Source organism: Eptesicus fuscus, chromosome 2, assembly GCF_027574615.1.
Source record: "Eptesicus fuscus isolate TK198812 chromosome 2, DD_ASM_mEF_20220401, whole genome shotgun sequence".
NCBI lineage: Eukaryota > Metazoa > Chordata > Mammalia > Chiroptera > Vespertilionidae > Eptesicus > Eptesicus fuscus.
In genome coordinates this window covers 61,108,675-61,120,733 of record NC_072474.1, presented here as the reverse complement: position 1 = coordinate 61,120,733, position 12,059 = coordinate 61,108,675, and the positions used below count along the sequence as shown (strand labels likewise).

Genomic DNA, 12,059 nt, shown 5'->3' with positions numbered 1-12,059 from the left:
CCATAGCAGTTTTAACTATGTTCGGGGAGGATAAATATACCAATGCTTTCTTTCCCTTTATAATTCTGTATATTTTCTCTAAGAAGCACATATTAATAGAATCAGAAAAGATTGTATTAACATAATAGGAGCTGCAGAGGGATTTTTTAAACCTTGTTTCAATGGATGTATATCTTTCACTAATACAGCACAGTTAAACGAGAAGATACAATAAAAAATGATTACCGACAAACTGCTGCGAAGCACTCTGCTTGGGGTTTAAATGGAATTATAAAATTTACAGTATTTTCCAAAGAATGATTCCTGAAAGGGGAGCACTATTAGTTATACACTGACAACAAGCTTAGGTTAGGACTACCTTAAGCATATCTGTCACAAGCATAGGTGCCTCAAGGAGCCTCTTTCTTAAGACTAGAGTTGATATAAATACAAGAAGAAGAAGATTCCTACCTGCTCCATTCACACTACCAATCATTGTTGTCACCTTCTTACTATTCATTATAGATTAAGTCTATTTATTAAATTCATTACTTATTTGTCATTATTATTGCTTGGATGTTATTACTAACTACTGGTTAGACTGGATATCAGCAAACTGCACATTATTACATACGTGCAGTATTGGAGCTACTCAGGGCTCATCAGTCCTTAGGATGAGAAATAGTAGCAGAGACTTCAGCCTCATTTCAAGAATTTGAAAAGAAGTTTAAAAAATGTTAAGTATAAGTGAAACTTAATAAGAAATCACTTTATATGTGATCAAATGCTATATTTATAATCATTAAGAAGAAATCTCTTCATTCCTATTCTAACTTAAATGCACTAGGAAAAAAAACATCTAAGTATCCTCTTCTATTTCCTAAGCTACTTTTATTATTACATAAATACTAGATTTGATGTGGAACATGTGCAAGATGGAATGGCAAAATGGAAATACAAGGGAATATACTGTACCTTGTTTTACCTGTAAGAAACACACACCTGACAAAAGGCAATTTTCACATCCAAGGTTGGTTCACTGCAGTAGTACAATAAATGGAGGCTCATAAATACCTGTAGAGAAAAAGGAGGGGTGTGACTTTTCAAATCACCTAATTATTCATTATTTAATTGTACAAACTTTAATATAATTTGAATTACACACAAGGTGTCATGCATAACATATTTCAGCATGTTCCTTATTCAGACCACTAATAAGTACTTTTCACAAATTATAAATATTAAGTAAAAAAGAAGATAAAAATGACCTTCTAAAAATTATCTTCTATAATGATCAACATCATCACAATCATAAAGAATAGATAGATATAAGAAATTGAGTACACATAACAAATTAAAGTATATCCTATCATACAACAATTTCAGTTCTAGGCATCTAATTTTAAACATTTCTCAAACATTAGTCTCTAGAGGATATATATATAGAAAACAGAGACTATTAAATAAAATGTAATTTGTAATAAAATTATATTCAGGAATTGGAATAATTGAATTAGAGTTTAAGGAATCAACATAGATCAAATTTTCAACATGATGCTGAGTAGGGGGAAAAGCAAGTTTCAAAAGAGTATGAAAACCACTATATTATTAATGTAAAATTTAACAATATACAAAATGATATTATACATCACTGTTAAATAACCATATAACCATAGACCAAAGAAAATATGGCACTATATGAACATGGTTTAATCTTGATGGTGAGTACAAATATTTCAATTATATTATTTTCTGTATGTTTAAAATATTTTATAATTCTGTAAAGTTTTAAGGAGAAGACAAAATTTATCTAATGGTATAAATGCTAAGTTACTTGGGAATGATGAGGCAGCATCATAGAAACCCAAATGAAATCTTATCAGTTCAATTAAACACACTTTGTTGAATGTTTATTGTGTGCATGACACAATTCTGTGAGATAAAGAATATTAAGACCACATTGACAAAAGACTTGTTTCTGGCAATATGAACGAGTAGATATCCTGAAAACCACTCTCAAGGCAAAACTCCTAAAAAAGTTAGATGGAATATACAAAATATCCTTTAAAGTGCATAATTGAACTGCCCAAAAAAGGCAAGAAAAATTCTGAGGTGCTGAAAACCATGTGAAAAGATCCATGCTGAGAAGGCAATGAGTTGAAGCTGCCATTTGCCCCAGGCCATCTGCTGATGTCTGAAGACTAGAACTTTAGTTCTTAAAGGGCAGCAATGCAGAGTACAGGAAACAAAGCTTCGAATCTACCTATGGTGGGAAATCCCACTGGCGACCCCTGCAAAACGTTTCCCATGGGAAGTTTTAAACACACTTCTGAAGCTAGCTAAACAACCCCAGAAGGAAGGTCTGAATTACAAGAAAAAAAAATGTTTTACATTGGAACTTGTGCAGATTTTTAAATTTAAAGAAGAATGAAAGTTCAAGAAACGGTAAGACGTTCCTGAAGAAAAACAAGGTGGGCATTTGTCTGTGGGGAGGTGGGGGCAAGCAGGGAATTGCTCTACCACAGACTGAGATTTGTTTTTTAAAGCTCTAGTAATTAAAGTTATGTAGGGTTGATGAGACTATCAATTAATAGACTCGAGAGCTCCGAAACACACATACATATATGGAAACCTGATTACTGTATATTATGTTTCGTTAATATAGTCACTTAAATTTAATTATATTAAAGATATCTCAGAAAAAAGAAAGTGTGCATTAAGTCCTGCTGAGACAATTGGTCATGAATATAAGGTAGGGGAAGAGAGAAAGCACATCCCTATTGGGGGATAATCCTCTGTGGGCCTCTCACATTTCTGCATGTGTTGCAAACAGAAGCACTGGATGCCTTTATTCCAGACTATCTTCTTAAGGGTGGTTATACAACAAACAGCCTTGGAAGAGAGAGATAGTGTCTCCCTCCGGAGCAGAAAGCCAAGTTTGATTACTTTCTAGTATAACATAGATAAGGTGTCCCTCTGGGGCAAAACATAAGGCATGCTTACTATCCACTATAAAAGATTTGGATTCCCTTAGGTTAGAGTTCCTCTTCTATAACATAACTACATGTGCAATGTTACTTGACCTTCTTTGAGTCACCCTGTGAGAACTGGGGCCTGAGAAATTTAGTATTTATATTTTTTATGCTATTAACAATGGCATAATTTTCATTTTCATTTTCCAAATTCTCATTTTTGTAAATGACCTTATATTTTACAATAAATTCATGTGTTAAAACTAGTGAATTTTTGATGAGCACAGAAACTGTCTGCAAGAGAAGACAGATTTTACTTTTCTTTCCTAATTGCTTTTTCAGTCTGCTTTTTCTTGCCTAATTGCAGTACAATGTTGAATAGAAATAATGAGATGATGTTATGTTTGCTGATGACCTCAGATACATTTATGTGTTTACATTTAAGGTAATCATGAATGTTATTGAGTTTAAATCTACCATTGTACTATTTGTTCTGTATTTTATATTTATATTCTTTTTTTATTGTCTAAAGTTTTACATATGTCTCCTTTTTCCCCAATTGACACCCCGCCCAGGCCATTCCCACCCAGGGCAAGCCCCCACCGTCCCAGTGTCTGTGTCCATTGGTTTTGCTAATATGCATGCATACAAGTCCTTTGGTTGCTCTCTTACCCCCACACTACCATTTGTCTCTGGATCTATTCTTGTTCATCAAATTATGTTGATCATTATATCCTACATATGAGTGAGATCACGTGATATGTACCTTTCTCCAACTGGCTTATTTCACTTAGCATAATGCTCTCCAGTTCCATCCATGCTGTTGCAAATGGTAAAAGTTCCTTCTTTTTTATAGTGGCATAGTATTCCATCACAATACCAGATATCAAGCTATATTACCAAGCCACAGTTCTCAAAACTGCCTGGTACTGGCATAAGAATAGACATATAGACCACTGGAACAGAACAGAGAACCCAGAAATTGACCCAAGCCATTATGCTCAATTAATATTTGACAAAGGAGGCAAGAGCATACAATGGAGTCAAAACAGTCTCTTTAATAAACATGCTGAGAAATTTGGTCAGATACATGCAAAAAAAATGAAACTAGATCACCAACTTACACCATACACAAAAACAAACTCGAAATGGCTAAAGGATTTGAATGTAAGACAGGAAACCATAAAAATCCTACCATAAAAACCATAAGATTACCATAAAAACCATAAGACTCCATAGACAGCAAAATACTCTTTATTTTAATCCATTTATTCTCCTACCCAGCCTTTTTTTTTAAGAACTGTGTAGCTTTTTGCTTTCTACTTTATTTTATATAATAGCACCTTAGTTATACTTCTCTTTTTCTTCCTCCTACTGGTTGTTCTCCAGGGTATATCACCTGCATTTTTAATTTTTAGTAATCTAGCATTAAACAATATTATTCCACTTTATGTATAATTTTAAAAATATACAATAGTATACTTCAATTTCCCCTATAGTCCTTCGATATTGTTGTCATATATTTTACTTATACATATTTTATAAACACCATAACACATTGATATTATTTTATATTTATTCACATGTTTTCAGTTATAGTCCTTTTATACTTTAAGTTTCTTTTAACACTTATGTTTTTACAAATGGTTTTATAATTTTATTTCCATTTTCCTAATGCTCATTTCCAGCATTTAAAATATGTTGTTCCATTGTCGTTTCATGATCTTGTCACATGCATTAAATGGGGATATTTTTTCCCTCAGTCTTCTCACAGCACTTTGCTTACAATATCGTGACTTTTCATTCATATGTCTGTTCCATACTACAGTATTACCTTCTCAGGGAAAGTGATTATGTTTTATTCATGTTCACAACTTCATCACCCAGCATTATCCTTAGTATACAGTTACTGTCAAGCAAATGTTTATTAAATAAAAGGAGAATCAAATTTAAACCTTGCCGTCTATAGCACAAATCTAAGTATCTTCATTATCTCCTCATATTGAGACCTGTCAGTTTTCAATAACTTTGATGGTAACAAATTAAGAATGCGGAGCTTGCAGCAGTGGAAGATAAGCTGCCCAGCAGGACTATCTTTGTTCTCTGCTGCTGACCTGGACATGTGGGAAATAACAGCCAGCCCACCACCTGAAGTGAGCAATGCATTTTAATTTTTAATGAATGAATAATCTTGCTAAGAAAAACAAGCATCCTGACCTTCCCTGGTTTGCATTATAAAGACTTCAAATATAACAACCATGACTAAGTCACTCAGTCACTGCAGAACCCTCCACAAAGGGACAAAAAGAAAGAGAATGTTCCGTATGATAATCTCAGGGAATTACAGAAATCTAGTTTGGTAATTATATTTCTCGATAGTGTGGCAGAGAGCATTTGGCACCCATGCATAGAAACAACATACATGGCAGGGCATTATCTCAATATTAGTCTAAAGTGAAATTAGTGACAATATCTTGGTGCCACATAGGACCCGTGAGGAGCTTGCAAATGGGAGGGGATAATAATTGGGAGTTTAGTGCTTTCAGTTACTGGTTGTTCTCCTGGGAGAAGCCCCATATGTGCATTCCTCGCTGTGTACTATTCTGAGGTTTTCCTCATTACATGCCTATATGAGTTAATGATTGCTCTGAGCAAAGCAGTAGGCCAAGTTGTGTGAATGAAATACACTTAAGAATTTATTAGGTTGAACTGGTACAGAGCAGCTGCTATAAAAGAATGCAACTCTGGTGTGCTTTCATAGCTTAGATCAATACTTAGGTTTTTTTGTATGCGAGATGTGCCAACTAAACCACAGGAGGGTTGAGAACCTTCACAGATGCAAAAAATCAAATTGTTCTGGGCAACTCCAGGATCCCACGGTTTGTCACTGAAATGCAATATATACAAGGGAAAACCAAATGAACTATTGATTACAAAGAAAAATTAAGTTCCAGCAGCTTCTAAGTTGAATTGGTATTTAACAAACTCATTATATATAAATTATTTTTGTATTTATTACAAGTGACTCTCTTAACAGTCGCAAGTGTGAATACAGTATTCATCGTTAATTACAAAAAACACTCTGTATCTTCTATGCCCAAAAGGAATCTCCAAACTATGTGGGGGAAAAAAATAAATAAAAAATAAATATAAATATATATATATATATATATATATATATATGCCTTGAAATTAGTAATTATGTTTTCAGGCAATGATATAGAAAATAGAATTAAATTTAATTTCCTATTAAGTACTGTACAAATGCTCAATTTAAGATATTATTAATATTATTTTTTAAGTCCTTAGGTCCATGGACTATCATTTAGAACAGGGGTCAGCAAACTGTGGTCCATGGACCAAATTCAACTCACCACCTATTTTTGCAAATAAAGTCTTTATTGGGACACAATCATTCATTAGTTTACATATCACTTATGACTGCTTTCACAGTATAATGGCATAATTGAATAATTGTTTCAGGGACTGGATGGCCTACAAAGCATAAAGTATTTACTATCTGTTCCTTTATAGGAAAATGTTGCCAACCTCTGATTTAGAGCATTCTACCCATAAACATTTAGAAATACATCATTAGCTTCAGTATGAAAGCAAAACTAATTTACTATGTTTCCAAATATAAGTATATAAATATAAAAAATACTTTCTAATAAATAATTTTATAAATAGTGTCTCCTTTCAAGGAATCTGTACTTGTCTTCATCTAAAAGTTACATATCTCTTAAAATATTGTTCATGTGACAAGACAATTGCTTCCACAGAAATTCTTTATAAGATATTTAGCAGGAGTTAAGCATTGTTAGAGGCTTGAGTGTAAAAGATGGAAATGAAGCAGCTCTGGCCAGTGCGTCTCAGTTGGTTGGAGCATCATCCCATGTACCAAAAGATAGCAGGTTTGATCCCAGGTCAGGGCACATACCCAGGTTGCAGGTTGGATCCCCAGTGGGAGGCAACCTATCAATGTTTCTCTCACACATTGCTCGTTCTCTCTCTCAGCCCCCATTCCTCTCTCTAAAATAAATCTATAATAATAAAAGCATAATATGCTAATTAGACCAGACGACTTCTGGAGGAAGCTGGGGCTGCAAGGGAAGCCCTAGTCTTGGGTGCCTGCCATTGGCTGGAGGGAAACCTGGGTTCCCAGCTTCCCGGGTGGGGTCCCACGTGCCAGAGGGAAGCCAGCCAGCAGCCGGGGAAGGAAGGCCTACTCTTTCACAAATTTCGTGCATCGGGCCTCTAGTAATTAAATAAATAAATAAATAAATAAATAAATAAATAAATAATATGGGAATAAGGCAAATGCATAAGAAATGGGGTGGATTATTAAGAAAGAAGATAAAATAAAAGATGTAGACATGGTGAAATTCACCAATTCAAGAATTATAACACTCACAAACATTTTTAAGCTCTCCTACAAAGAAAGTTACCAGGCACTAGAAATGAAAGAAGAAACTGAAAGATGAATCACAAATTTCCAGAAAGAAAGCACACAGCGCAAGTGAGAACCATCAGAAACTATAATGGAACGATTACCACCACAAGAACTTGCATGATAAAATCATTCGGAAAGACCACAAGTTGGAATGAGTAAAATCATTAGTCAGAATACAAAATAAATGCCATAAAAATAAGCTATCACCATGATAAGAAGAAAAATGGATAGATTTGAACATGAACTAAACAGACATTGTGGGAAAAAAGTAGTTTTTAAATTAAATATCTAATATGTTAAATAAGTTAAATACAAACAGTTGTGCTAATGAATTGGAAGGAAATTCACAGGAATTTATCAGAATAATAAAGAGATGGAAAATACAAAAATACCTAAGAATGAGAGATATGGAATAACATTTTAATGACTAGACTGGGTGGAGGCAGGCAAGAAGGGACAGTGATGTCATGAGTCTTCCTTCAGTTCCATTTAGCATTAACATATGAAAAGTAGGAGAGGAATATTTTCTTTTCTTCCTCTATACATGTCTATCATATAATTAACTGGTTGGTACTTAGAGGAAATATATATATTGAACTCCATTTTTTAGAAAAGCAAGTTCAAACTTTTACAAGTGTTCCTTAACAAAAAAACACAAAAATATTTTAAATTTCTTCTAAAGACATATCCAGCCTAGCATATTTGCTACAGTATTTCTAGCTAGCGTTTTAGCATTTGGATCAGGGCAAATGTCTCTCTTCCTGTTTATTTTCTCTTTCTGTCCCAATCTCTAGGCTCTCTATATCCTTTAACATATTCAGGAGTTTCAGTTGTCTTAATTGTCTCACAACATAAGGGACTTTTGAAGGAACCATTTGAGTATCCCTGAGGATCAGTATTTTTATTAATTTTTATTAATTGAATTTATTGGGATGACATTGTTTTGCAAAACCATTCAGGTTTCAAGTGTACAATTCAATAAAACATCATCTGCGCACTGCATGGTGTGCCCATTGCCCCAAGCAAGGTCTCTTTCTGTCCCCATTGTCCCCATCCCCCCGCCCCCTGCTTACCCACCTCCATGTACTCCATGTAATCCCTTCACCTTCTTTTTTTTGTATCACTTCCTCCCCAATGAAAATGGTTAGGGAAGTTCTCCCTTTCCCTGACTTGAAAGCCCCGCTGGAACAGAGTCCAGGGAGTAGAAGGGAATTAGAAAGTGCCAATAGGCTGAGCAAGTCACGGTTCAAACTCCAAGGAAAAGTCTAGATATGTATAAAGTCCAGTTTAAAGCTAGAGAGGCAAAATCGAGATGTAGTATCAGGTTGGGATCAACCTAAATAAGACAAGTGTAGAAGTGTAAGTCCTGAGAAATTGCTTCCAGAAAACTCTGTCCAGCACATCACCACCAGCTTTTATAGGTCAGTGGCTTGACAGGAATAGTTCCAAATGTAGGAGGAAAAAGCCACAGGGGATGGCTACTCTGCTAATTCATCTTATGCAGCAAACAAGGCAGTAGAGAAATTGCAGTGACCAAGTATATTTATAGATCATAAAACAGGCACATTTCTTATTGATGGTGAGCACTGTATTGCAAAGCCCAGCTTCTCCCTTTAGGACTGAGTTTCATTTCTCCAGCTGCTGGCAATTTTGACTGCTGACAGCACACAGGCGGGCCTCTTCTTAGGAATGGCCCACTGCTGTCCTGCCAGCATGGTTGAGTGTGGACCTATGAACCAGGAGGTCACGGTTCAATTCCCCATCAGGGTATATGTCTGGGTTGTGGGCTCGATCCCCAGTGTGGGACATGCAGGAGGCAGCCGATCAATGACTCTCTTCATTGATGTTTCTATCCCTCTCTCTCCTTTCCTCTCTGAAATCAATAAAATATATATTTTTAAAAAGAATGATCCTCTACTAAAGGGAGCTTCCCTACCCAAAGTTACAACCCTTTCCCAATGAATGCAGGGTACAAAGTCTCCAACCCCTAACACATACATACCCTTTGTCATAACTCAAGACATCCCTGTAAGGTCATTCCAGCTTCACAGCTGCTCTTGGCATCAGCTACAACCCCTGTTGCAACAGCATTGCAGTTTGGCTTCATCTTGTGCCCAGGCTGTGTTCCCCACCTCCTGGCAGGTGTTTTCCTAAAAGCATTCCCCAACAAATCACTCTCTGGCTAAGAATATGTTTCCCAAGGAATCCAACCTAGAAAAGTTGATACCAGAAATAGTTCTGGGAAGCAGACTTTAAGATAGGTTTGGATCTGGATAATCTGTCTGGCAAGGACAATCCCATCACTAGTCATAAGGCCTAGCATGCAGTAGTGAAACAGTTGTTATAGCTTTGATAGGTGGTGACCTGAGATGGAATGTACTAGCATATGCAATATCTCAGGCCCTTGAGAGAATGAAGAGATATCATAATTGCAAGTACTATAAATCAGGGCATGCCAAAGGGATACAAGGACCAGGCCTGAAAGAGTTCCCAATGGCCAAATGTGGAATAATTTAAGCAACAAAATAAGTAATGGAGTATTGGATTATAACCCCAAATGTAAAATAAATATTCATGAGTCCACAGTGATATAAATTATTAATAAACAAAAAACGAGGGAGAAAAGACAAGTTCTTACAGAAAGCTTCCAAATAATTTATGTCGATATTCCCCCCTCTAGGAGGTGAAACAACTTCTACCCCACCATCTTACCCCTCCTACTCCCCAGAGTGAGCTCCTTTGGTGGCTTACATCTAAAGAGTAAAAAAGAAGAGGAATGGAAAAAGTAGCATTACAATGGAGAAACCTGGCCCACACTGCCTCAAAAAGCTGATCAAGGTTAAGTTCTCAGTGACAGATCATGTTGATTGCATGCACCCTTTGTAGGATGTGATGAGGATGGCACTTCAACTTTGTGGTCTTTACCCAAACACCTATGACCCCTATCTAACCATGAGAGAAGCACCAGACAAACCCTAATTGAAGGACATTCTGCAAAAACATTGATTGGCCAGTTTGTCTCAAAAATATCAAGCACTGAAGACAAGAAAAGTCTAAGAAACTAGTCACAGACCATAAAGGGCTATGGAGACATGCTGTCTAAACATAACAAAGGTATCATGGTGATGTAGGATGCTAACAAGAGGGTAAACTGAGTCAGCAGTATAGCACAGGAACTTTCTGTATTAGCTTTACAACTTTTCTGTAAATTTAAAACTATTCTAAAACAAAATTTTTATTTAATTTTTAAAAATTACTATGGAATCGGAAGGCTAATGCTAAGGAATATAAGTGTATTAAAGAAAAACATTGAAAGGTTGAGGGAGATTAATCATCAGGCAATGACTAAGCCAGAGGACCTCCGTCCCAGCCTATAAACAGATTCTCATTCCCTGCAACTGGAGGGCAAAAAAGCTAAGGATCAGACGAATTCATTCAAACAGTAGTTCAGGGTCTGGCACAAAGTAAGTGCTTAATTATTGTCATGCTCAATTCTTATGTTTCTTTTTGACATATAAAGTCTGTTAGAGAGACAATAGAATTTTTCTAAGAAAATAATACATAATTAATTAATAAAAAATATATTGTTTAAAATGCAGACTATTTTAACAAAAGAGTCTGCACTAAATATTTAGTGAAAATTGATCATGTAGAACATTGATGATCATCCATTGCCCTTAATTTGCTACATGTAGATAAGACGCTATTATAGTTTCTCACAAAGGATTTGCATTTATTTCTGATAAGTTTAAAGAATTCACAGATATTAACTTAACCTGAAGCTATCTTCATGAGCCAAGTTGAAAAGAAAGGGTAGAAAAGATTAATAGAAGGATTGAGCCAAAATAACTTGCCAATGTTTTTAATGTAGCACTCCAAATTCAACATCACAAGTCAGTCCTTGTGAATGACTGAGTGGGAGATACTTCAAGGCTTGCCCTAGCCGTATCCTTTCAGGTAAGTTAAGTGTTACAGATAAACCTGCTGTGGCTGTTTCTCTGTCAGTTGGAGATTATTGCTTGGCAGCATTTGGTAACAGGAGTGGGCAGTGGTAGCCGGTGTCCAGAAGCACCAGCATAGGCTCTCCCCTGGCGCTAGGCTAGGGGACCTCAGGCTGCACCCCCAGCCAGGCAGGGCTTGATGGGGGACCTCAGGCCATGCCACCCGCCCTGGCGCCAGGCTGGGGGACCTCAGGCCATGCCCCCTCACCCTGCAGGGCTTGACAGGGGACCTGAGGCTGTGCCCCCCCACCACCACCCAGCGGGGCTTGACAAGGGTGGGGCCAGCCGGGTCTGGGTCTTGCACAATTTTGAGGTGCCGCGGGTGTATGGGGACTTGACTCTCGGTCCTGCAGTGCACTCCAGGCTCTGACAGGAGGAAGATTTTCATATACATTTTACTAATTTTCTTTCATCTCTGACACTTCTATTATAGAGAAAGGGCAAATAGCAATATTAAAATATTTCCTCTAATGAATTCCCTTTTAATGTGCACAAATTTCATGCACCGGGCCACTAGTTCTAAAATAAGAATCTTACATATCTAGTTTTCCTGAAGACTGACTATAATATATATCCTGTTGTTGGGCTCTTATGAGATTTCTATATACCTAAAATCAAATGTGCCAAATAAACATAATTAATATGCATACTTCT

The 12,059-nt window shown here is 36.3% G+C and overlaps 1 protein-coding gene across 2 annotated transcripts in view; it reads right to left on the bottom strand.

Moving 5' to 3' along the window:
* MAPK10 (mitogen-activated protein kinase 10) overlaps positions 1 to 1,047 on the bottom strand; it is a 154,774-nt gene extending 153,727 nt beyond the window's left edge. For both annotated transcript variants that reach the window (XM_054723317.1, XM_054723324.1), the window contains exon 1: positions 982 to 1,047. In XM_054723317.1, the coding sequence (XP_054579292.1) occupies positions 982 to 1,047 (66 nt within the window). The remainder of the gene's footprint in view (positions 1 to 981) is intronic.
* Between the last annotated feature and the right edge of the window lie 11,012 nt (positions 1,048 to 12,059).